The 24772-nt window shown below is 52.4% G+C and overlaps 11 protein-coding genes across 11 annotated transcripts; 5 read left to right on the top strand and 6 right to left on the bottom strand.

Annotated features, from left to right (window-relative positions):
* Window positions 1–249: 249 nt before the first annotated feature.
* BO88DRAFT_422963 (uncharacterized protein) lies at window positions 250–2077 on the top strand (the record flags this gene model as incomplete). The annotated part of the gene is made up of 8 exons (XM_025708609.1): window positions 250–271; window positions 577–685; window positions 741–938; window positions 1106–1297; window positions 1430–1490; window positions 1547–1804; window positions 1881–1933; window positions 1999–2077. The coding sequence occupies 8 exons, from the start codon at window positions 250–252 to the stop codon at window positions 2075–2077; spliced, it is 972 nt and encodes a 323-aa protein (XP_025565890.1).
* Window positions 2078–3218: 1141 nt separating this feature from the next.
* On the top strand, window positions 3219–5652 carry BO88DRAFT_402376 (cytochrome P450). Its single transcript, XM_025706086.1, has 7 exons — window positions 3219–3513; window positions 3593–3685; window positions 3749–3818; window positions 3890–4285; window positions 4343–4631; window positions 4693–4960; window positions 5034–5652. Exons 1-7 carry the CDS (start codon window positions 3496–3498, stop codon window positions 5367–5369), a joined length of 1470 nt encoding a protein of 489 aa, XP_025565889.1. The 5' UTR covers window positions 3219–3495; the 3' UTR covers window positions 5370–5652.
* Window positions 5653–6166: 514 nt separating this feature from the next.
* Window positions 6167–7120, top strand: BO88DRAFT_333346 (uncharacterized protein; the record flags this gene model as incomplete). Its single annotated transcript, XM_025702759.1, has 2 exons — window positions 6167–6361; window positions 6416–7120. The coding sequence occupies 2 exons, from the start codon at window positions 6167–6169 to the stop codon at window positions 7118–7120; spliced, it is 900 nt and encodes a 299-aa protein (XP_025565888.1).
* Window positions 7121–7314: 194 nt separating this feature from the next.
* On the bottom strand, window positions 7315–7736 carry BO88DRAFT_402374 (uncharacterized protein). Its single transcript, XM_025706085.1, has 2 exons — window positions 7475–7736; window positions 7315–7420 (listed from the first exon to the last, which is right to left on the bottom strand). The coding sequence occupies exons 1-2, from the start codon at window positions 7720–7722 to the stop codon at window positions 7327–7329; spliced, it is 342 nt and encodes a 113-aa protein (XP_025565887.1). The 5' UTR covers window positions 7723–7736; the 3' UTR covers window positions 7315–7326.
* A 404-nt stretch (window positions 7737–8140) lies between these two features.
* Window positions 8141–9592, bottom strand: BO88DRAFT_441739 (delta-12 fatty acid desaturas-like protein; the record flags this gene model as incomplete). The annotated part of the gene is made up of 3 exons (XM_025709906.1): window positions 9509–9592; window positions 8654–9443; window positions 8141–8586 (listed from the first exon to the last, which is right to left on the bottom strand). Exons 1-3 carry the CDS (start codon window positions 9575–9577, stop codon window positions 8141–8143), a joined length of 1305 nt encoding a protein of 434 aa, XP_025565886.1. The 5' UTR covers window positions 9578–9592.
* Window positions 9593–10657: 1065 nt separating this feature from the next.
* BO88DRAFT_382709 (asparaginase ahrA) lies at window positions 10658–12240 on the bottom strand. Its single transcript, XM_025704636.1, has 3 exons — window positions 11823–12240; window positions 11065–11765; window positions 10658–11006 (listed from the first exon to the last, which is right to left on the bottom strand). Exons 1-3 carry the CDS (start codon window positions 11986–11988, stop codon window positions 10737–10739), a joined length of 1137 nt encoding a protein of 378 aa, XP_025565885.1. The 5' UTR covers window positions 11989–12240; the 3' UTR covers window positions 10658–10736.
* A 66-nt stretch (window positions 12241–12306) lies between these two features.
* Window positions 12307–13880, bottom strand: BO88DRAFT_359783 (asparaginase). The gene is made up of 2 exons (XM_025703834.1): window positions 12620–13880; window positions 12307–12532 (listed from the first exon to the last, which is right to left on the bottom strand). Exon 1 carries the CDS (start codon window positions 13862–13864, stop codon window positions 12779–12781), a length of 1086 nt encoding a protein of 361 aa, XP_025565884.1. The 5' UTR covers window positions 13865–13880; the 3' UTR covers window positions 12307–12532; window positions 12620–12778.
* A 1347-nt stretch (window positions 13881–15227) lies between these two features.
* Window positions 15228–16806, top strand: BO88DRAFT_485589 (phosphoesterase superfamily protein; the record flags this gene model as incomplete). Its single annotated transcript, XM_025712356.1, has 2 exons — window positions 15228–15791; window positions 15850–16806. 2 exons carry the CDS (start codon window positions 15228–15230, stop codon window positions 16648–16650), a joined length of 1365 nt encoding a protein of 454 aa, XP_025565883.1. The 3' UTR covers window positions 16651–16806.
* Window positions 16807–17028: 222 nt separating this feature from the next.
* Window positions 17029–19467, bottom strand: BO88DRAFT_485588 (trypsin-like serine peptidase; the record flags this gene model as incomplete). The annotated part of the gene is made up of 5 exons (XM_025712355.1): window positions 19107–19467; window positions 18534–19052; window positions 17395–18482; window positions 17196–17316; window positions 17029–17135 (listed from the first exon to the last, which is right to left on the bottom strand). Exons 1-5 carry the CDS (start codon window positions 19261–19263, stop codon window positions 17029–17031), a joined length of 1992 nt encoding a protein of 663 aa, XP_025565882.1. The 5' UTR covers window positions 19264–19467.
* A 648-nt stretch (window positions 19468–20115) lies between these two features.
* On the bottom strand, window positions 20116–21976 carry BO88DRAFT_205958 (major facilitator superfamily transporter). The gene is made up of 3 exons (XM_025701893.1): window positions 21402–21976; window positions 20975–21343; window positions 20116–20921 (listed from the first exon to the last, which is right to left on the bottom strand). The coding sequence occupies exons 1-3, from the start codon at window positions 21884–21886 to the stop codon at window positions 20249–20251; spliced, it is 1527 nt and encodes a 508-aa protein (XP_025565881.1). The 5' UTR covers window positions 21887–21976; the 3' UTR covers window positions 20116–20248.
* Window positions 21977–22237: 261 nt separating this feature from the next.
* On the top strand, window positions 22238–24410 carry BO88DRAFT_402368 (M24 family metallopeptidase). Its single transcript, XM_025706084.1, has 8 exons — window positions 22238–22461; window positions 22514–22780; window positions 22831–23239; window positions 23290–23388; window positions 23437–23518; window positions 23578–23689; window positions 23743–23902; window positions 23979–24410. Exons 1-8 carry the CDS (start codon window positions 22318–22320, stop codon window positions 24170–24172), a joined length of 1467 nt encoding a protein of 488 aa, XP_025565880.1. The 5' UTR covers window positions 22238–22317; the 3' UTR covers window positions 24173–24410.
* The last annotated feature ends 362 nt before the right edge of the window (window positions 24411–24772 follow it).

Genomic DNA, 24772 nt, shown 5'->3' with positions numbered 1-24772 from the left:
TTTAAAGAGTAGGCAAGGGACGAGAAAAGACAGAGGGCCTAGACACGAACCTGATACGTCAATTCCCCGAATCTCTGAATCAACGATAATCGGCTCGCGATGGTTGCGCACAGCCCAGAATGGCCGAGCCGTGTCTGGCCACAGATAGAGTCAGCTGCTAACATTCTCCGCCCTGGGGTGACACCATTAGGATAACATGCTACATTTGCAACCCCACGAAGCATTCCCGTGGAACACACGCAACCGATCATGTTCGCGCTCTCATACGAGGGTCTTATTTTTGGCTTCCATTGCGGGCATGTCAGTCTCCCCTGCCGATTCAGTTGGCTGTGGTAGCTGACTGCTTTTCTCAAACACTAGTACCCCCGTTCTGGCTACCCAGCCACCGGCTAGGCTTACAGATATTCTGTACCAGTGTCAGGCGCCCCGCATAGTTCAAGCGGAGTCTCGGCCTTTTTGCCCCTGGGCGGAGGTGTGGATTTAGACAACTGTTGAGGGGGCTCCCAGACGAAATTGGTCTCCCCAAGTGTCAGTGAGAGCAAAGACGGATCGTCAGATCACCAAGAACGGCCTCAGCGGGAAGAGGGCGCGGTTATTCCGTAGGCTACAAACTGGTACTGATCACCATTGGGCTCTTCTTCTCCATCTCTTTACATCACTCGATGAAACCATCATGGCCACCGCGGTCCCAAAAATCATCCAGCAGATCCACTCCCTGGATGATGTGGGTGGTATTGAAGTGCTTACCTGCTCACTACCTTCGCCGTGACAATCCGTTTTCGCCGTCTATGCACCTTCTTCCTCATGAAATGTGTTAATATGTGTGCCCTCTTTGTGTTTGAAGTTCACCTTTCCTTCTGCGGCATCACACCGACCTTGCCGGGCCACATCCTGTGCCGCGCAGTGACCGGCCCGGGGGGGAGGGGGACCATTGCCGGGTTCCCTTCTCATCATTGCTCACAGTGGGCCGTCTCAGGGCACCTAATGAGCATACTCGTAGTGGGGAGAGTAATCGCACCTCTGCAAGCTTATAGGCCAGATGGCCCTCCCGTAGCAAAATCAAATGATAGAGTGCAAGGTCACCTCGTAATTTGCCGGTTCTTAGGATGGGCGGGGCCTTCACAATCTACGTCTCAAGGCGCTGGTGTTTCGATATCACTCTTCCATTTGGGTTATTGAGGCCCGTGGTTATCTTCTTCATCTTCCAAAACACCAAGCCTGTCGCACAGATAGGCCTAAGGGAGAACGTGGTTTGTCTTGATCCATTGGGGACGGCCACCTTCCTACCAGCTATCGTGTGCCTGCTGCTAGGACTCCAATGAGACGGTACACAATATCCCTGGCCCAATGCTCGCATAGTTACCTTGTTAGTTCTCTTTGGGGTCCTACTTACTTGCTTTGTAGGGCTGCAAATTAAGGCCCGCTAAAGAGCCACCGTTCTACCGCGACTTTACCGCGGCCGCAACATCCAAATCTCAGCGCTGTATGGCGTCTGTTAAATTGGTGACATGTACACTTTTTTCTACTATCTTCCACCTTGTTTCAGGTGGTTCAAGGGGGCCCTGCCATCGAGCCCGGCATTCGGAACCTGCCGCTCATCATATCCAACGTTATATTGGCTGTCGTTTGCGGCGTACTAGTCAGGATTGCAGGCTACTTCGGCCCCTTTATGCTCCTTAGGGCGGCCATGGCTAGTATCGGCGCTGGGCTGCTCTCGATACTGCATTCAGATTTAGGGACAGGGCAATGGATTGTACACCAGGTGGTTCTGGGAGAGGGCATCGGCATTGGCTTCCAGCTGCCTGTTTCGTCGCGCAGACCACCCTATTATCTATTGATATCTGCACCCCCACGGCCCTGATGACTTGACTTTCATCCAGCTCCTTGGCGGGTGCATCTTCGTTTCCGTTGCGCAAGGTATCTTTCGCAAACGGTTATCGGCAGGAACCTGCAGAGAGTTTATTTGGGTAATATTCGCACGAGTCTAGTTTAAATGAGTAATTACGTCGTGGTGCACACTTTCCATCCAACCATTGGCATATATGCTGCTTCATTCTTCGCTGCAACTGTCATTTAGTGGCGATGATTGAGCAAATCACTCAGCCAGTCCGGCTCCTCTTGAGCCGAACGTTGTATCGGGTCCACCTCATCAGGCGGGAGCCCCTGGATCCTTACGTGACCAAGGAGTTAACATTCATCCCTTGCCGCATGACGTTCTCGAATTGACCATATCCCTACGGTCCCCGTGGTTTTCTGTGTATCTGCCATTCCATGCTAGCCGTGCTCTCTTAACAATTGGGTAGGTCTCTATTGTCTTCTCCGCACAATATACTGCGTCAGCCATATGATTTTTAAATACTTGCCCGCCAGAAAATCAGTTGCAGCGTCTCCAGATAAGAACGGCATTCATGTATAACTCCACTCAAACTATCGTCAATTGTGGTCTGCAAGTAACTGGACTCGTATAGTATATACACTAGAAAATCCAAGCTCATATGACATACCGAGTAGTATTCTGGCAATATTTCAAGATAGAATTTGGGCATTCGGCGAGGACGGATGAGAGGGGTGTATGTGTGACAATAATGGCACCATGATGCGCCCGGAGTCAGCTTTTCCGTCAGTAGTGAGAATAGACAGTCAGCTATTGCACCACCTTCTTATCGGGCTAGACAGGTCGCTTGGCCTTCCTGTGGGCTTGGGCAACATCCTGGTTTGCCGTCTTTGGTCCGACTTGCTGAGCCTCGAAAGTAAATGATGGCTCGGCGCATACGCCAAGCATTTGTTTTCTGTAATAATTAGCATTAGTTATTGTCTTGCGTTGGTTAGGGGCCAAGTTCTCAGGGCCTTCATTTCATCCTAAAATTCCGATCATTTGTCTGCTACTTGATCGGGGTGCATAAAGACGGTTGGTTACATTCACTAGATCCTTTGTGAAAATACGTTATGGGCACTCCACCCTCCTTCTAGAGTAATTATGTGACTTTTTCAGCAACTGAAACCCAATAGATACTAACTTGCGATATCGGACAGGTAGTACTAATGGCCCCACACGGTCTGGCAAAGTAGATAAATCCCGCGCTTTGTGATCTGTCCACAGCTGCCTCGACAAAGCAAGGGGCAACCCCCCTTCCATGTCACCCAGCGAAGGAGGCTTACTGTTTATACATATGGATGGTCTGGACCAGCCCTTGCTACAACCGAGTAGTAATGGAAAGGACGCTACCCCATGGATTAACAGCAGAGCTGGGACTAGAACTGGTGTCACCTCACCCCCGCCTCCTCCCTACATGAAGGTCGTCCCCACAAAAATATGTTAGAAATGAAATTGCGAGTGCCTGAAGACCTATAGTTGAAGAGTGGCCACCGGGATTCGGTGGACAGACGAGCATCATATTTGAGCAACTTCGAGGCCTAAGGCTATGATCTCACAGCCCTAGGGAGCATTCACTTCCCATCAACCACCATTTCCGCCGATGAGCCTAAGAGTACACCATGTTGATCCTCTATCTAGTGCGTGCCATGCGGCACATAATTCTCCGATCTTCCTGTAGCTTGCAGCCACAACTAACCGAGATTATTCGACATACAGCTAGCAGCGGTCATTGTGGGATGGCTGATATACCGCCTCCATCTAGACCCTCTGTCGCGTATTCCCGGTCCTTTGCTGGCCAAGTTTTTCCCGGTGTGACAATCATTGTCGCCGCCGTCCCGTGGTCTTTCTCAAATAGCTAATTCGTTGTACTAGATCTGTAACATTCAAATGGTCCTCACCGGCAGACTGATGTTCACGATCAAAGAGCTGCATGACACTTACGGTGGGCTTAATCTGTTTCCGTTCCCCTCGCCTCTCCCCAATCTCCAGGAAGCTCACCCGGTTTTTCTCCAGGCCCAGTAGTTCGCATCGGACCAAGTGAGCTATCATTCGCAACAAACAGCGCATTCGATACCATCTATGGACCCTATGGTGATAATAACTTCTCGCTTTACGGCAGCCGGAAAGGCCTGTTGGGAAGCCTGGGTGGCATGGCAGATTCTTTGGGCAACTCAACAGAGAAGGAAAATCGCCGAAAGCTACGTCCCCTGGTTGCTACCTCGTTGAATGAGCTGCTGGCCGCCAAAGGCGAGCAGTATTGTCACCTGGCAATTGCCGAACAATTGGCATTCCATCGTGTAGGCCAGACGGAAGCCGCACCCGTCTCCCTGTCCACGTTGAACAATCGGTACCTGTGGCAGTTCGCGAGCATGGCGGCCTTTGGAAACCGCGGCGACGAAGCGGAGCGAGGTAGGTTTCATAATCTACTAATGGGGTCGAGCTTCTCGGCACTAATCGAAGTAATAGTAAGCTTCAATCCTCATGTAGACTGGCTGGACCGCTTCATGTGCTTCCTTGAGACACTCTTGGTCTTTTTCTCACGAGCTACCATTCACCGCCACATAGCAATTACTCTAAGAGTATGGCAGGCCATCTGCTTCATATTCCGACGGCGCGTCCATCCAGGCGAAGTCAACTACGACAAGGATGAATCTGCATTCCCAGATAACCTACACAGTCGGCTCCGGAAGGCAGCTTCGAGGACGATGCTCCCAGTTCCTGATTCCTTATTGCAGGTCAATTGTTTTGTTCTCCGGTAAGCATCGGTCCCAAGCCGGTAGGAATATTGGCGCCCCTAGACTAAACCATCAGCGTAGATTCAGCATATACGGGACAGCGGACAACATGCTGAATGCGTTGTTTTATTTTCTGCTGAAGAACCCACAATGCTTAAGGAGACTGGAGGCGGAGGTCTTATCTGTGGGGGCCGCCGTGGATGAGCTATCGGACGACTGTCTAGCCAGGTTGCCCTATCTCAACGCCTGCATCAACGAAACCTTCCGGATTACCCCAGCCTTTAACGGGGGCATTCTGCAACGGGTGTCTTGCGGCGCCACAGTTGATGGGATCTACGTCCCACCGGGGGTAAGGTCTAACCTTTCTCTTCCTGTAGACTGGATTGATGGAGACACATCACTGACATCAGGCACCTGGCCAGGTTGCGGTGTCGGTAGACCATTATACGCTAGGCCATTCCCCTCAGTATTGGGCAAAGCCAGATGTCTTCAACCCGGACCGGTGGGTCGATCAAAGTTGCAAGGATAACTTCAAAGCATCGCGCCCTTTTCTTATCGGTGCACGCCAGTGTCCAGGGCGACAGATGGCGTACCAGATGTTCCGGGTGTGTGTCGCCAAACTAGTATATCTTTATTCTTTGGAGATGGTGAACAACGACTTTGAGATTGAGCGGGACACCTTCTCTTCATATCATTGGACCGGTGTCAAACTTGATGTGACCATGAAGCCGCGCACTCCGGGTGTTCTCGGCTACTAATTCGCATGGTCTTCTCCTTTGGCTGTGAAATCTTATTGTCAACCTTTCCGCCATCAGACTAACTATCGTTGATTATGTTAACTACGATTGCCTGTTAAATCTTTGCAAGCTATTTGCTCGATGTACTGTGATGTGGTCCCGTGCTAGTGACACATCAAGTGACCTAAATGCAGTACATATCGCAATAATATCAGATTTCTTATATTCTGGGCCCCCAGCCCAGACCCACATTGTTACTTCAGTTGTCCTCTAGGCAATATCATTGAAGCGTCGAAACTCGCATCATACGAAGTCAGATAACAATTTAGCACAATACTATGCTTCCTCCGGCTATCCTCAAGTAAATCCACTCTCCAGGTCCGCCCAGCAGGGTATGAGGATGAGCTTAGAACAAGTAGGAGAGGTTGAAATATAGCACGGGACTTCACTTCTCACCTCAGCCTACTTCACACATAGACCCCAAGGCCGGTTCAGGTGATGTTCTTGGTGGGCCAGAATATAATAGAAATTATCCTCGTGGCAAACTGAGGATTCTGCAAAATGATACCTCCAATGAGATCTCCGGATTGGCATGCCACGGCTGTTGTGGGTGCAATTGACGATGCCTCATGATTTCTCAATTCGTTCTCATGATTGGCCTCTCTGCATACCAATCCGCATTCTTTAGGTGTATGCCTGGTCTTGGCTCCACCTGACATTTTTTACCAGTCAATATTTAAATGCCCCTCCAGTGCAGAAGTCCATGCTAGCTATTCTTGACTACTCGAAGATTCAGCAAAGCCTGTACTCTACTCAGCATGCGTCTCTTGCTGGCTACCATTTCAGCTGGGGTGTTGTGGCTTCCCCAGGTGTTGGGAAGGGCCAACGCGACTGCGCCGAATTATACGGTCGATGAGCTGTGGAAGTTGGAAACTACCTTCTGGGACAACTTCTTATATCCTGCCAATGTTGAGCAGATGGAGGCCATAAATTCCACCTTGTTTACTCTGGATGTATGTTGAGGAGGGTAGTTGTCCGTCCACTTAGTCGCTGACGTCTCCCTGCAGGTACAAGGTCGAGTAGACATCACCCGCGTGTTCAACGGCAGCGAATTGAACACGGAGTATATTTTCGGACTTTTTTCGGACCCTGACCATGTTAGCCTAGTTGGGGTTCCCGTGGACTATAGCATCACGCAGTTCATCGCCCAGGGGAATATAGCATCCGCGACCACTGTTGTCACCTTTAATGCCACCTCGTTCGGCAATCTGCTGGTACCGGTCACCATCGACACGTGGATCATGTGGGATTCCGACGGACGCATTATGCAATATGATGCCACCTTTCGCTGGTTCGGATTTCTGCTGGATACCCTGGTGGAGGCCTTGGCAGAGTCCATCAACGGCACGACCAGCCAGGCTACGGCATCACTGACCCAGATCCTCGCCACGACCATCTGCGCAACGCATGATCAGTACTGCACTGGGTCAAACCAACAATACGATAACAATACGGCTTGCCTCGACTTCTTGACCACGGCGATTCCGCTCGGGAAGGACTACGAGCTAGGTCGCAATACCTTGTTATGTCGGGAGGTTCATGAGCACATGGTACAGTATGATCCGGCGCTTCACTGTCCACATATCGGGCCAACTGGGGGAGATTATTGTGTGAATGATCAAACCTATGCACAAAAGGTCCTTCAGAAGTACTTCAACCAGTCATGGATTGTGGGCGTACCCTCAACCGGGGATATCTGGCTTGGGGACTGATGGTGACTGGCGAACTGCTTGCTGCGCCGATAGTTATTCAGGGATATAGAATACCCCGGACAATGGTAGATAAGGGGAGAATTCACATCACGAGCAATAAACCAGAGCACCCTGGCCTTTCAATAATGGCATTAACTGTAAGAATAAGCCTATCTCAATGTTTTGCAATTTGGCTGAACGGTTCCACCTTCTCCAAGTCTGTCTCTCTAGAACTGCGGCGTCAGGGGCTGCTCTGGCCAGAGAGACTCGTACAGATTACGGGCCAACTTCCATTCCATCTCATCCCAGGACCCATCAGATCTGGCGCATATCAGAACCGAGACTTGTACTAGCCAGGGCAGTGCATCTTTTTACCTAAGACGAAACTGTTTCGGGGCCAAGACGTGTGCCCGCAGCAGGATGCAGCCCACCGCCGTATCATACGGCTTGCTGGCCGTTTTCACGAATTCGAAATTACGAATATTCTTAAGGTGGATTATTAGAGGCTCATGCGACATCTTTGCAACACCGTTGATGTCAATGCCTTCAATCTCATCAACCAGGGGCGGCGTGACATGGTCGTCCTGGGGGTCGTCGGTCGGTTGGACCCGACAAGGGAACATCTGTCGCGTCAACCACACGCTGAGCATCCTGCACAAGCTGGGGCCATGCGGTGACCCACTCTGTGCTGTGGGTTTCACGGACGCCGTAGTAGTGGGTGTATCTGCCCAATGTCAGACTCTGGCTGGGATCTATCGGTACAGTGGACTTACCCCATGGTAAATTCGCTTTAGATTGTTATTGGCGAAAGGTTGTTTGATTCAAGGTGATGACCATAACTCAATAGTAGTGCTATATGTTGCCATTGGCAGGCATTTATTACAAGGGAAGAGAGTCTGAGGGCGGAGAACATGAGGTAGGCAGCCATGACAGAGGCGTCTTAGGCAGCAGCCCCCGACATTTGCAGTGAATTCAACTGTAATCCAGCATAGTCTAGGTTTCCTTCCATAGTCTACTACCATGGATACGGCGTCTTGGCCCTCAGAATGATTTGGCTTCGCGCATCTTAAACTCTGGCAAGGGGCTGCGTCCCCCACGATACCACAACCCTGTGTTCTTCATGTCCTTGTTGTTTAATGTCTCCACTGCCCGTAAACCAAAGGCTACATCCTTCCTGGGGTCCTCCTCGACCCACTGGCACCGACTGAATGCCGTCTGCAGCTCCTGGTAATTGAATGCACCCCGTCCGTGGTAGTGCTGCCCCAGCAGCGGGATAATTGCCTTGCTAGCTACGGGGCTATAATAGTGCGGGATGCGTGAGAATAAGTGATGAGTGACGTGGTCGGTTGATATATGATGGAAGAAATGCGTCCCGATGATGCCAAAGTCGCGGTCCATGGTCGCGGTTGCGCCACGCAGGAAGCTCCACGATTCAGGGGTGTATTTGGGCACCGATGGGTGGGTATGATGCAGATACGTGATCATCACTAAGTACTCATACAGGTTCTGTCAGATAATCTCATTTGCCGGGGGGGAGGGGAGTGTTGCACATACCGACCCAGTGGTTCACCCATGTCCACGGCACAATATAAACCCAAAACAGCGTCTCGAACGAACCAAAATGCTGATAAAGCTGATAAAGGCCGGCGATCACAGTCAAGCAGCCCAAATCCGACAGCACAATGGACAGCCACTCAGAGGGATAGAACAATGCCCCTTGGGGATCGAAATGGCTGTGACGCCACATCGACATACCTTTCCTGGGAACAGCTGTGGGAGGGCAGGTGATGTTGGTCAGGATATACCAGTTCCAGCCGATGGTCTGCTGCAGCAAAATGCGAAGGAAAAGTACGAAGGGAGCATCCTGCCCTATATCCTCGAGCACCTCAACCGCCTGGCCGATTTTGTCGGCGTAGGACTGGCGCAGAGGCGGCACATAGTTCAAATCCTTTTCAATATGATTGGCATAGATATGGTGTCGCCGATGAGTCGATTTCCAAGAGAAGTAGGGGGCGATGAGAAAGGAGTGCAAGACGAATCCGACGCTGTCATTCACCACACTCCAGCGTGAGAAGCCGCTGTGGCCACAGTCGTGTGCAATCACCCAGAGCCCCGTCCAAACAATGCCTTGACAGACTCCATACACGTTGACCGTGATGTAGTAGAGCAGTGACGAATTTTGCACTGCGCTGGTTTGTAGCAGCTGGTGGAGTGCGGTCAGTAGGACCCCCGCGTATGCCAGGTCTCGAAACAGGTAGAAGCAAGACCAGAACAGGGACGGCGTGAAGCAGTAGTCGGGCACTGCGCGACGAAGGTCATCCACCGTAACCTTCTGATTCAGGTTCTGCAGTTCCACAATAACGAATCAGTCACTCTTGATTTGCACATTAGTTGGATAATTAGACATACTCCTCCCTTGACTAGATATGTTGGATGCGGTTCTGCGACCGTGCCAAACCCGGTCTTGCCTGGCTCCATGGTGCAGTGGCGGATTCTTTGAGGACAATTATCGACAATGGGCTTGAACTGATCTCCAAATAAATCTAATCAAAAGACCTGTGTAATCATCAATCAAGGTTAATTCTCCATCCTTTAAATAGATTACCCTGTACCATCATCAGCGGCCTCTTTCAGCAGGCTACGATTACTTGGATAGACCTCGTGCCACAATCAACAGCCCATGCCGAGCTAAGGGGTGTACAAATTAGCCTATAAAAGCTATTGCAAGTAAGCAAAGAATGGTAGTATCAAAGAGCTAGGGTGCAAGAGAGCCCTTCAGAATCTCACTGGCATAAACGAGGCTGAAAGGATCTAATCCCGCATTATCGAAAGCCGTGAAGACCCCGGGAGTTCCGCGAATCATACCGATCAATTAAGGGTCTTCGCCCCCTCCAGGTCCGTGGACAACATGCCAATTGATCATCACGCCTTACATCCTGTCACGCCTGATCGGCAATTCTCTGTAACCCCAAGTGAATTGTCTCGCATGGGTTGTAAGCAGAACGACTAGTCGCCCCAATACCACCTAACCCCTCTATCTACACCCAAAGTAAGATCCCAGCTTACTAGATCTCTAAGTCTTGGAGTATACCATTGATTCTTCATGCTCTACTCTCTGAAAGAGGGTTACGGTCTAGATCAACAACTATGAAAGCTCTGGATAGTCTGCGTGTGGTGCGTGTGATAAATATGGAACTAAATAGCAAAGATCCAAGCCTCATCCCTTCTGTGTGTTGGTAAAATAATTGACAAAAGACCGTCTCGTCGGTAGGTGGGCTACCATCTGTGTGTCCCACAGGATACCACAAGGCCGGGCCTTATCTGACCCGTTGCTCGACACAAACAACCACCGGCAATGAAGGTGAGGTGCCTACGGTATGCAAGGATCAGCCTTTAACTCGTGTCACTTTGTCCTCGGATCCTTCGGGCGCAATGGACCCTACATGTCCGACACCTTGAATACGAGAGGGCGAAAAGATAAGAGATCAAGTGTCGTCTTCGGTGGGATAGAGTTGTTTACGAATTGCTGCGGGAAATGCTCGGAGTCCTTTGCTCATGTACGTACAGTCACTTTCTATTGCAAGTTATCATAATCATTACATCCAGTCATCATTATGTACAGCGGTCCCATCCATACCTACGCATCCGTGCCCAAAGCAAAGACGTCCGCAATCTCGGTGATACTCTTTCCCTGAGATAGCAGCAATCCCAGTAGAATGCGCGACTTCTGCGGGTTCAGATATCCACTGGCGATGTGGGTAGCCGTGTCGCTGCTCACGTCCGACAGTGGCACTTCCCCATTGACAGTGCGCATACTCTGCACGACGGGGATCTCCAGACGGTTGATGACGTCCTCGATGGCCTCATTGAAGGATGTCGTGACGCCTCCAGCACCAGCACCGGCAACCTAGTCTCATCAGCATCCATTTCAAGCTTCATCGACATATCGAAGATATATCACTTACCACAATGCCCTGGGCACCACTGGAAATTGCATTGTACAGGGTGTCGTTGTGCATGTCCTCGTAGGAAAACAGTATGTCCACGCGGGGAATCTCAGTCACATTGGCAATGTCAAAGGTCACCTTGCCGGTTGGCTTGACGGGCGGATAGAAGAAGAAAGGGGTGTTCGAGATCATCTCGCCGAGATAGCCCATCTCCGTAGCCTTGAAGGTGTCCATGGTGTTCGCATTAGTCTTGGTCACGTAGTAGGCCGAGGCAATACGATCGTTCATGACCACCATGGCACCGCGATCGCGAGCGGAATCAGAGGCAGCCACTGTCACAGCTTCGAGGAGGTTGAAGGGTCCGTCAGCCGAAATGGCCGTGGACGGGCGCATAGCACCCACAATGACAATCGGCTTGCCGCAGTTGACGGTGGCGTCCAGAAAGAAGGCAGTTTCCTCAAGGGTGTCGGTGCCGTGGGTGATGACGGCGCCGGCCATGGTCGGGTCCTCACACACGACGCGGTTCAGCTTCTTGGACATGGAGATCAAGATGTCGGAGGTGATATCCTCGCTTCCCACGTTGGCCACCTGCACACCGGCAACGTTGGCCACGTCCAGCATGGACGGGACTGCATCGATAAGGGACAGGACACCGACTGCTCCGGAGGTGTAGCCGGTCGTGGCTGTTGAGCTGGAGTCAGAACCGGCAATGGTACCACCTGTGAGCTGGGGTTAGCTAACGGTCGCAGAATATGAATCAAAGCTTTACCACCCACCCGTTGCAAAGATGGTCACGTTCGGCAGGGTGGTGTTCATCTGGGTGAAGTTGAGGCCATTGGCATTGGTGAAGACGAAAGTCTCATTGGTCGTCCGCGCGTAGAGCAGCGGAGAGGCCGAGGCGAGAGTGGCCAGTGCGGATAAGAGAAAGGGCTTGAGAGGCATGATGCAGACTGATGAGATAAGAGCTCCTGACTTCTTCTACAGTTCATCTTGCCTGGCTGCAGCATTTTATACCTCATCATGTTTGTGCTGGGACGCGGATCTGTTCGGAATCCAGCCGTGATTGCAGTTGGAGATGCTCTTGTGCTGTGGAGGCTTGCTATCTCCTCCACATGGTCTTATCAGAGTTTCTCCACATGGAGTCGTCTAGCTAGAAGGGAATCAGGGTCCATAGACTAGTGGACGGAAACTGATAGAATGATGCTTGATAAAGGGCTTGGCCCCCGATATCGGTGTTGACTCTTCACGATAAGCCCAACTGCCGGAGAAGGTCCATCCGAGGGTAGCATTCACCCATGCGATAAGGCAGAGGATCCTTCTCGAAGCCGCTATCTCCATGACAGCGAGCCAATATGTCATCTTATCTTGTTGTCAGTCATCAGAGACGTCCGTCATCAGTTCGCAGCACTCGGATTCACATTCGTTGCAGTTTAATGGCAGTAGCATCGCATTTGCCTAGTACTATCCGAAACCTCCGAACCAAAATATATATCGATGTCAGCGTGAAAATGCCATACATAGTACAAGCAGGATAATTAATTAGTTACTACTCGTAGCAGTAAGTAGTACTTACTAGCAATATGTTTCTTCTATGTACCTTCAAGGGATATAGTAGGTATGATCAGGCTGTTCCACGCCATGAGGCATTCTGGGTGGCCTTCCATCACAGATCAACCCCTCATCGTCTGTACTAGAAGATGATTTCCATGATATGCAAATTCCCTCCTACTAACTATATCGAGCTGATCTGAAACTGGTGCGAGGTGTGCCCCGTCACCACGCCGGCTGTGTTCCGGATCTCGGGTTGGTGATATGCCACCAGTGACTTCAGCTGCGCGGGAGTGCCGATCTGGAGTTGATGCAGGAGCTCAACCACGGCGGCATAAAGTATCCCCCGGTTGCCATCCTCAATCTTAACCGCGATCCCCAGAGCCCCGTTAATACCGAGTTGTCGGGTGTAGTTTGAAGCACGCACTCCAATAGCATAACAGCCGTCCGCTCCCACCTTGCCAATTAGCACCCCCTCAAATGCCTGCATTAGCGCGGTGCAGAACCGACCATCTCCCCCGACCAGCTCCGGATGGCCCGCCATCGCTCGAAAGATGCGAGCTAGGGCCTGTGTCCGTGGAGACGGGTGATCCGTAGGGGCTGCATCGGCTGCGTCGGCGATGCGGGCGTAGACGCTGGCTAGATGCTGCAGGGGTAGCGCTGGCGCCGGCAGGTTACAGCCATCAATGGCCCATTGGACACGATCTGAGGGCAAGCCCGCCAGCTCCTCAACGGCATGCGTAACTTGCTGCTGAAGAGGATGAGTGATGCAGTGGTACTCTGCAGTAGAAGCTCCCAGGGCTTTCGCACCGGCAAGCATGCCGGCGTGCTTGCCTGAGCAGTTGTTGGCGATGGCCGTCGGCGTCCAGTCCCGCTTGATCCAGGCTCGATTGACAGACTCCGACAGGGCTGCATGACCTCCGCAACGCAAGTCCTCTTCCTGCAGGTTGGCTTTGGCTAGCATGGCGCGGGCACGGGCAAGATGGCGATCTTCACTGCTGTGGGAGGCGCAAATCAGCGCCAGATCTGCTTCATCGAAGTCAAACTTTTCAAGGGCGCCGGTTTCCAGAACTGCCAGGGCTTGCGCAGGTTTCGCAGCCGAGCGGGCCAGAGTGACACGCGTGGGATTTCCCACGGCATAGATGATGCGGCCCGTGGCATCGGTGACGGCGGCATGGACTTGGTGTCGGTTTTCCACGACGCTGCCGCGATGGGTTACTACACAACCGGGTGAGGGGTCGCGAGGTAATGAATTGGGAGAAGCGGTCATGGTGGGTGATACTGAATGGAGGGTTCACTTGCGAATTTGATAAATGGCACCGTCGCCATGTTTGCGACTGCGCAATGATTTTATAAGGGCCCTCCTGCTGTCTGCGGTATCAGGTGGATGGATAATTAGGATGAGGGTACTATTCCCAATGCGGTGCGCGGATGCGATGAGGAAGGGACCAGTGAGGATAGAATGGGACGAAATGTTCAACTTCATGAAGAGGGATGGCTGAAACAACTGGTTGTATGTTACTGATCATCAGCATCCACAATATTTACACCACGTATACGGATTCCAAGCAGAAGGGAATGATGCCATCTCAGAAAGATACCCTGAGGCAATCAGGCAGTCAGGCAGCATCGTATGTCTGCCTTACTGTCTTATCGCCATATCGCCTTATCGCCTTGCCGCATTATGGCCTTATGGCCTTGTGGCCTTGCCCCCTTGGGTGTCAATGCGAGGACCATCTCATCATCCGATAGTATGTCATGGTTGTTCACTGTGTCTTGACACTCTATCATACATCTATTGTTACTTCTATAACCCTTACTATCCATCCTGTTCCTGTTCCTGTTCTGCTCTTTTGTGTGTGTTGTATCGGAGCGGCCCGGAAGCTACCGATCGCCGGATTCCTCCTGATCTTTCTCACTTTACAGCTGTGCCCTTACTCTCTACCTATCTGCTTTCCCAGTCGATAGATTTCAGGTACAATGTTATTTCTTCTGGCATGATTGCTTGACATGTTGTCATTTCACACCACCACATCGTACGGAGGACTACCGAGTCAACTAATTATCCCGGGTGGCCGGTAGCAGCCAATCATGCGAAAGTGACCACGCACGGGGGCTGTCGATCCCCGATGATCGTGCATCGGCAAGCGATGAAGAAGGACGGTAGCACAAGCCTCGGCCACCCTTAAGAGTCAAGGTAGTATTCGGCAGTAGATATGCTGTGTCCCTAGATGTGCAGATGTGGGGAGACCCTTTCGAAATACCCTCCGACCCCGTGCCTCGTGCCCCTGCAGATCGATGCCATTGGAGATGCACCCGTGCTTCGTGTTCCTGCCGATGGGGAAGACGGGTGGTGAATAATGAATAATGGAGTCCATGCGAATGGCTCGCTTAACTCATGAGATGTAAGTTCTAATCAAAATAGATGGTTTCTCGACCACTTGACACCACCACGTGCAGACCCTACAGGGGGAAGAGATGAGGAGAAAAGCTGTCCGAGTGACAGCTCCATATACACTCTGACGATGCTATAAGAAGGCTCCCCCTCGACCATCTTGCCAATGGATTGTATTAACACCAGGGTATTGCATTCTGCCTCTCCCTTCTGTATCTTAATTTCGAAATAGCTCATCATGCATCCCAGTGCGCTAGTCGGTCTGCTGGCCTTTGCTGCCGCTGCCTCGGCCATTCCCGCCAACCCTAGCCATCAGGCTCACTCCGACTCCGCCATCCAGAATCTCAAGTCCAAGATCAAGAATGTCGTCGTTCTGGTCATGGAGAACCGCTCCGTGGACAACCTGCTGGGAGGTCAGACCATCAAGGGCTTGGAGAACCCTATCAATAACGGTCCCTTCTGCAACCCCTACAACATCACCGATCTCTCCCAGGGCACCGTCTGCAGTGCGGCCAGAGACTATGACTCGGTCACCGACGATCCCGATCATGCAGTCTATGGCAACAACATTGAGTTCTACGGCACCTTTACTCCCGACAATGCGGCCATCGCTCAGGGCAAATTGACCCCCTCCCAGCAGGGCTTCGTCACCGAACAGCTGCGCCTGTACAGCGACGATGCCAACCGCACCGAGCTGTCCGTGCAGGTCATGAACTACTACACCGAGCAACAGGTGCCCGTGCTCACCGAGCTCGTCCAGAACTTCGTTGTCTTTAACCATTGGCACTCGGATGTACCTGGCGTACGTATCTCCTTTTCATTTTTGAGCTGTAAATGAGAAATCGCTAATTCAGATGCAGCCTACCAACCCCAACCGGGCTGCTCTCACCTCGGGTACCTCGTATGGTCACGGAACCAACGACGAGGCCTTTGATAACCACGCCTTTCCTCAGCGTTCCATCTTCCAGCAGCTGACCGAGACCGGCCACTCCTGGATCAACTACTGGGACACGGCTGGTGGCACTGGTCCCGATGCTGAGTTCTACAACTGGACCTACACCTCCAACAACACCGACAAGGTCAAGGCCCTGGAAAAGTTCTACACGGATGCCGCCGCTGGTGCCCTACCGGAATTCAGCTACGTTAACCCCTCGTGCTGCGGTGTGGGCACCAACTCTATGCACCCCAGTGGTCTGATCTCCGACGGCGAGAAGCTGATCAAGAACGTCTACGACGCTCTGCGCGCCGGTCCCCAGTGGAATGAGACCCTCTTCATCCTCAGCTTTGACGAGACTGGTGGATTCCATGACCATGTGCCTCCGCCTCTTGCTCCCCGGCCGGACAACCTCACTTACACGGCTACCACCCCGAATGGCAAGGACTATACCTTCAACTTCAACCGTCTGGGTGGTCGTATCCCCACTCTACTAATCTCCCCCTGGGTGGGCAAGGGATATGTCGAGCAAAAGGGCACTAGCATCACCGGCGACTCCGTGTCCTACTCCGCCTCGTCGATCCTGCGCACCCTGGGCTACCTCTGGGACTTTGACCCTTTCACCCCGCGGGTCGAGTATGCGCCATCTTTTGAGCATCTGGTGCAAACGCGATCCCGCGACAACACCCCGACTGCCTTGCCTAGTCCGGTGCCCTTTCGGAAGTAGATGGCGGACTGTTACGCAGTGGTGGATTGTAAGGAGTCAATGAACTGAGGAAAAGTACATCTGAAAAGCTGAGCCGCGTCTGAAATGTGAACATTCGGTCGGATCTCTCCAGGCTTAGCACGGTACAGAAGGAAGATAGATCCTGTATGATTGATGATAAAGACAATACATATATTCGTAATACACCTGTCTTCATCCATGATGGTTGTAGAACATTCCTTGTAATCTCTTCCAAGGGTATTACTACTTGCAGCCCAAGGATGGGTTGTGGGCGAATAATTCCATTCCAATTGGCATATCCTGCGGCAGTGGATGGGAGTTCAATCATTTCCAGGCACTGCATTCCGCACATTACACACAGGAGGTCTATATGACTCTTTAAGCGTTATTCATACCGGTCCACATCAACCCATCTTGATTGGATCCACTAGCCTCGGTCGCATCCTGGCTCTCCGAAACACGATCACGCAGGGGCAGCTTGCACTCTTAGTTCTACTTTATTTTCAGTTCATTCCAAACCATCATGAGAAAGGCAGAAAGCTTACCATTGACATTGCCCATCACCTTGTCGTAAAAGGTCTGACTCGGTCGCTTCTTCAGTCCACTGGCCCCTGCCCCTGGCACCTCCAGGGTCGAGTGGCCCGCTGTCGAGAAAGATCTGCTGTCCTGAGCCGATGACAAGGATCCAGCAAGCGGAGTAGTCCCTGTTGTAGGCTAGAGAACGGCCGTGTGAACTGGACGAACCGCCGAGACCACTACAGGGGCATACTTCATCACCGCAGGCCCAATCTTCTGCACCATAGATTGGATGCGGGTGAAGAAGTCCTCTGTCTCGAGCTGCTCCGGTGGCGTATTGCGGAGCACTTGGAGAGTCGCCCCGGCGAGCAGGGCACGACGGCCCAAGACCTTCAGGTACGGGTCCATTGGCTGTTCTTCAAAGGCAGCCTCAGTCTTCGGCACTATCGTGCTGATGACAGATAGTCCAGTTTGAACGCTGTTCACCCCCTTGGAGGCAGCGGACAGCACTGAGCCCAACGTGCCCCAGAAACTCTCATCCTCCGTCTCGCGCGCCACCGACTTGAGCAGGTGGTGCGTGAACGAGTCGTCTCCAAAATCCCTGGGGAGGCGAATTGGCTCCCGTCGACCGTATGATGTCGGATAGAATGGTTCCCTATCTGCCTCTGCACCCTTTTGGGTGTAGATATCTTGCGACAGATGCAACGCGGCCGGTATAATGGCCGGTAAGATCGCAGGCGCCACAATATCAACATCCGCAGCTGCCTTCTTGTACTCCACCATGATACGCGCGCTGATACCGAGCTGCTTCATACGGTCGGCATCCGCCCGCAAAAACACCTGCAGCGCAGCTTCGGATAAAATGGCTTCCTCAGCCGTGCGAGACTGGGCGAGTTCAGCCGGATGGGCATCAGAAAGCCCACTCTCGGCACTCCGTTTGGCGGCAACAGAGATGGCAGTGCCCGCCAGCGCGGCGACTGGTCCTCCGATGGGACCCAAGAATGGACTGGCCGTGTGCAGGGCGCTCGAGATCACTGGCGCGCCGACGTTGAGCACATCCTTCAGGTCATCCCAGAAGCCATCCTCCGCATCCGAGTTCCTGTCCATGCTGTCCCCGCCCATACGGACGTACTTGACGCCACCTTTAGTCGTCTGGACAGGATACTGTCTCTGGAGAACGGAGATGTACTCGCGGTACGGATTTCCATACTCCCCTCCAATGGGGCTGGCCGAATTGTTTCCAGCTCCACCATAGACATGAGCACCGATGGAGATCAGAGGCCGGTTCTGCACAAGGATTGGAGACCCTGATTGACCTATAAAGAGAGTTAGGAGGTAGATTGAATAAGATCAGCTTTGCATCGCACCTTTGTATGTATCGATGCGATACTCTAACATCTGGTTCGCTGCCGTGCGCCGATCCCATTGGACAGTCTTGAACTCTTCATACATCTGTGCACCTGGCTCTCCACCCAACTGCATGTCACCGGGATAGCCCACTACGCCAATGATATCCTTGCTGATCAAGGGAGTCTCAGTTGGCTTGAATAGGGTAGTGACATTGGTGAAGGGCCGATCAAGCCGGACAAAAGCCACGTCTTGATGGCGATTCATCCCAGATTGAAGCCATCCCTCGGTAGTCACAATCTGGACTCCGTGCCGGAACTGGACGTTGGGGTCATTGATAGAACTTTTGCCGTTGTAGCCAATGTACGCTTTAACCTCGATCGCCCGACCGAACCCTTTTCCATTGTTCTGGCTCCAGTCAAAAGCACAATGACCGGCGGTCACGAGTGTGTCATCCCGAACAAGCCATCCCGTGCCCATGGCATGACGCTGGTCGTCAGGCTCTTGGCCTTCATACCGTATGAACAGCTTGATGATAGCTAATGGCTGTCAGTGGACTGAAAACCATGTGCGGGGGGTTGGGACACTCTTACAGCGATACTTCCCACCTGGGGCAAAGTGCTTGCGGTCCACCAGCTCACGGTCATCATCGAAGACGTCTTCGTTACCTTCTTCATGTAGTCTGAAGAAGGACTCGACCGCTTCGCTGGTGGTTCTTGCGAGTGTCCACGTACCAGCAGTGACAGACATGGCTGCGGTTAAATGAGAAAGGTGATGTATCTCAACAGAAGTTGTGTTGTTAATGTAGAAGGTAAGCTCTGCTGAGAACTAGACAATTCACGGGATTCAAGGTCCTCTTTATATGAATGAATCCTTTGGCTCTGCAAGATGTATCTCGTTCGTTCGTCAATGAAGACGGTAATCCCGAAGCACTAAGATATGAAACGAGCGTGGCTGGCTGATGTTCCCACCTTCTGATGAGATATCTTGGTGATCCATCGTTATAATTTTGCCATCGCAACCGAAACACAGGCACCGAGTGGTTAGGAAGCTGCTTGAGGCAGTTACTGCCGAGGGTCATTTTGCCTTCGCTGTCAGCATCACTACTATCACATTGGTATTGCCATCGGGATTGGGAGACGATCCTTGCCCTGCGTCGTAATGGTCGTTCCTCGTGGCTCTGTCGTTCTCGATCAGGGCCAGATTGCCGAGGGAGTTTCCGCCATCGATCACTGGCTGTGGGTATTGTGAGAAAAGAGATTGTGGTGACCATTGCAGATGATGATATGGTTTGATATTGATTTCATCTGCTATGTGCCGGATTGAACGTACGGGGATCATAGTGTACACATCCCTCGTCTTGCGTTCTTTTGAACGCGATTGAGTGTCCTGAGATGCTGCGCACCGTCGGCTACTTTTACCGCACCCAATGACCCATATGGCCTGACCTGACCCAGTCAGTTCCTGCATGATGCTAAGTTCGAGCCTCTGGGTCTAGAACGGCCACACATGCCCTCGCGATTAAGGGCAGGCTTGTGGCACCCAATCGCACTCCCTTGAAACTAGATTTGAATTGTTTAAAGCGACGGTAATACCCTCCTTGAAGCTGAAGGATTTGAGGTTTCCCCGGATGCTTAAGACGCTAGAGAATATAAAATCATAATGGGCTACTTCGAGTACTGCTCGGCAGCATACCTGCCAATCGACAACACTATAGTGGCGACAGTCTCCGAGACTACGTCTGCACTGCCTTCGGTTCCGGCTCATGCACTGAGTTACTTGCAATGCCCCACTGCACATCACCGTAGCCATTAGCAGCCAGATACTCCTTCCAAGCCTGGTCCTCATTGTCCAGCGCGTGATCCACATCCTGGAACACAAACCAGGCCAAGAGCCCCCCTAGAACGGCGAACCCAGAGCCAATGAGAAACACGGCTTGCGTGCCGCGAAACTCATCATCTCCCCAGCTGGCCAGGATAGGCTTGAAAACCGCCGTGCCAATGGCCGCCCCGGCCTTGCTCCATGCCGCTGCAAATCCCACGGCATGCCCGCGTATCGCGGTCGGGAAACTTTCACTGGCTGTCACAACAATCGTCGATCCGGGACCCACCTCTCCGAGCGTGAGGAAAACGCCATAGAGCACAATAAAGAGTGGCAGCGACTTTTCGATGGGTCCCAGCGCGCCACCCAGGATAAAGCCCAGGGCAGCCTGGAGAAAGTACCCGAGTGCCATGGTCCGCCGCCGCCCAATCCGGTCAGACAGGGAGCCCCCGATGAATGCCCCGGGGATGTAGAAACAGTTGATGAGCGTGCCCCAGGCCATTGTTAGTGCGAGAGAGGAGGTCGGGTTCACGCGACCGACAATTGTTGATGAAAATAGCCCAAACGGGTACGAGATGTAGTTATAACTGGCGATAGGATTAGAATCACAACGGACAATAGCGTATACTGCCCTACTTACATGAACCAAGAGCCGCACGTGCCTAACAACGGACGCCAATAACGCTTTAGTGCCAGCCAGTAGGGCACTGTTTGCTTCTGCATCGAGCTCTTGCGATAAGCCGAGCTGATAGCCATTCGGTATCGAAACCAAAAGATGGAGAGCGGAGGAATTACCCCCAGCGCGAGTGAAATCCGCCAGACCGCTTCATAATGACGGACCTCTTGGTGAAAGCAGAGAAGCAACAGCAGAGGGACTAGGGCACCAAATGCGAACCCAAGGGAAGCCGACAGGTCAGCGATCATGGCAAAGATGAACCCGCGTTTATTTCGGACACCTAGATCCTCATCGGTGGCTTCTGCAGCACCAGCCCCAGCAACAGGATACTCCCTGGGAACGAGTGAGTAACAGATCCATTATCGCTTGAGGTGATGACAGTTAAACTCACCCACCCGCACCAACACCAGCGATACCTCTTGCAATTATCAACATCCAAAACATTCCATCTCGGTCAGTACCGCTAGCACCAGCGCTCAAAGCGATCCCTAGGACGAGGATGACGGTCGTCAAGACCGCGCCGGTCTTGCGGCCCAATCTATCGGACAAGTATCCGAAGGACAACATGCCGATGATCATACCTACCATAAAGGCGTTGGACAAACGAGATGCCACAGCCGTGGTGAGAGCTTTTGGATAGATAACCTCCATGACTAATTCAAGGTTGCCGATGATGGATGCGTTGAAACCGTCGGAGCCAATGGCCAGACCGGAGAACACAATCATCAGTAAGACCGAGAGTTTGGAGGTCTTTGGACGGCCTTGATCTGGAGCGACATCTTCGGCGGCGTCCGGTGATATCTGCACCTGTGTCTGTTTGGCAGGCTGAGCTGCTCCCGTCGTCTGTGCCGAGTCTTGATCCTCTTTGCGAGCCATCTCAGCGGTCAACCCTGCGTCTGCCTCAATGGCCTAGCAGTTTCCTAATCTCAACTCAATCGAGTCATGACGCGGTGCGTGTATTTATCTCTGCTGGACCTTGCCTATCTGTCCCGTCTGTCGGCCGATCCGAGCCTCGTTTGTCCCGCAAGAGACTGGACTAACATATCTGATAAGCCCAATGAAGAACAGCCTGGATGGCGGCGGACCAACCGCGACATTCGGCGATAAGCTGCGAGTCGCCAAGGGAGATGCTAGAGAATCCAATCAAGGGAAATCCAACCGGGCGGGGAATCTCAGCGCATCTTCCCCTCTTTTTCAGACCTGCAGGCGCTCGGATCTCCCCCGACTCCTGCAGATGCACGGCGATAAATCCATTGACTGGATCCCTTGAAACAATTTCTGTTATTCTTCCCCCTCTCGGCAGAATCATGCTGGACAAGCAGACCGAGTCTCTCCCACTGGCGGAGGAAAGACCGCTACTCCGTCAACCACCGCATCAATACCGGAGGTCTATTCTGCACTTTTTTACCAGCGCTGGTCTACTGTTGCTTAGCATCTACGCGCTCTTCCCGGTAAGTACGCGTCGCCATCAGAATCGACGGCCGGGGTCTGACTCGAAGGCAGAGGCTGTCGCTCTTCAGCCCCTTCCAGCAACCGTCATCGGGTACACCATATGAATCTTTCGAGCGATGTTCAATTGAGAATCTTCGAGAAACAGAGTACTACTTTCTGGATACCGCTGCGCCTATCTCAGTTGAGGAATTCGATGAGCGCCGGAACCGCCTCGCGAGGGCTCTGATCGCCGATGGGGCAGACGCCTTTGTCGTGGAGCCGGGGTATACGTTCAAATACTATGCCAACGTGAGCCAGCCGGAATGGGAGGTCTGGGAGGTGAGCGCTCTTGCTCCCCAAGAACTCTTGTGTCTACTAATATCGCTCAGCCGGAGGAACGCCCTTTTCTTATGGTGGTGCAGCCCTATCGTCACTCATCGGGCCTTGTCACTGCAAAGACAACATTCCTAGCCCCATCATTTGAGGCGGAGCGAGCCCGACTGCTAAACATGCCGTTTCTCGAGCTGATTGACATCATTCCTTGGGAGGAGCACTGGAACCCATACGATACGTTGAAGGATTCTGTCATCTTCTCGGCACATGATCGAGCACCGCGACTCATGGTGGACGAGGAAATGAGGGACTTTATCCAACGGGGTCTCGGTCACTCAGGGTTCGAAATCGTCGGGCTGATGGGAGAAGTGGAGCGCGTCCGGCAGATCAAATCCGACACTGAGGTGGGAATTCTTCGCGCCGTGAATACCGGGACCGTGGAAGCCGTACGGCAGATGCGCAAATGTTCGTGATCCCCAACTCGGTCGTACTGTGGACGGACTGACTCTAAGTAGGTCTCTACCCCGGTCTAACCGAGAGTGAGATCGCAAGGGCCCTGGACAATACCCTTCGCTCGGCTGGGTTGGAGCCATTCTTTGATATTGTCCTGTTTGGTACGTGTCCGACCGCTGCAAAGGTACAAGACTGACCGTGGAGGGTAGACGAGAATGCCGCCAACCCACATGGAGGCACCAACGGTTCGAAGGTGCTTGAGCCGGAAACTTTTGTTTTGATTGATGTAGGGTAAGTCGATACACAGGACCGTTGCCTGTCTCACCGTAGCTGCTGCTGACCGAGGTCAGCGCCCATCTCCTTGGGTACTCATCGGATATCTGTCGAACCTTTTTCCCGCCGTTCCTTGAGCCACCGACACCGGATATGCCCGCCCCGACGCGTTTGAGAGACAAGCTGGAGGTAAACCTCGATCCTCACCTGTACAAGCGAGATCAATTGGCTGACTGCTGTAGGTGTGGGACATTGTCTTTGAAGCTCAAACGCAATCCATCAGGCAGTTCCGGGTCGACGCCAGTGCTGCCAGCGTCGATATTGCTGCCCGGGAGGTGATCACGGACGCCGGGTACGGGGAGGCCTTCACCCATCGTGTTGGACACGGAATTGGAATCAAAGGTGAGTCGCCAGGGTCTGTGTGGAGGACCTGGAGGTTTGTCTGTGATATCGGGCTCATGCTGATGTTGCGAGATAGCCCACGAAAGCCCCTATCTGAACAAGGGCAACCATGCGACCCTCCTTCAAGCCGGCATGACGTTCACCTCGGAACCTGGGGTGTATCTGGTGGATCGATTCGGGGTACGGCACGAAGACATCTTTCTGGTGCGGGAGGGTGGGGAGGCAGAGCTGTTGACCGGTCGTCGAGCATCTGGGCCTTGGGACCCATAGGCATTCAGTGTATGTTGGTACATGCAATATATGAACGCGCGGGTGAATTTTGATATAGTAGATAGTAGGAAAAAGTTGTTGCCATTGGAGGAGAGGTGGTGGTGGTGGTGGTGATATTGTTGTGTTGGGGGGTGTGTTGTGCTTCTCCAAAAGTGGAGGAGGCGGAGACCATTTGAGAGAAGCCTCAGGCACCAGAGCACGGGACCCACGGCTTTCCCGGTCGGCATCTTCCCTTTCCCTCATCTACTACTGCTTTGCTTTCCTTTGCTCTGCAGCACTTGAAAGATGAACCATTGGAAATATCCTTTTATTCGATGCGCTACGAATTATATCTACATAAGGCTCATTACTGTCCATTTGGATACTACTAGTCCGGAGATTAAGACCGTCAGCCACTATTACTTACTAACAGTACTATCCTTACCATCAGTTCTGGCCTTGTTGGACCTGAAATATATACAACAACCGCCTGAGTTCATCGAAGGCTAGTATTGAACCACTACTCGACAGCACTACTTGCATTGAAATACACATTGCTCGTACTACTACAGAAGTCTTAATACTCCAGCCACTCAATCCTCCTACTCCCCAGAATACTAA

This window comes from Aspergillus vadensis (genome assembly GCF_003184925.1).
Source record: "Aspergillus vadensis CBS 113365 unplaced genomic scaffold BO88scaffold_4, whole genome shotgun sequence".
NCBI lineage: Eukaryota > Fungi > Ascomycota > Eurotiomycetes > Eurotiales > Aspergillaceae > Aspergillus > Aspergillus vadensis.
This window is presented reverse-complemented; position numbering and strand designations above follow the sequence as displayed.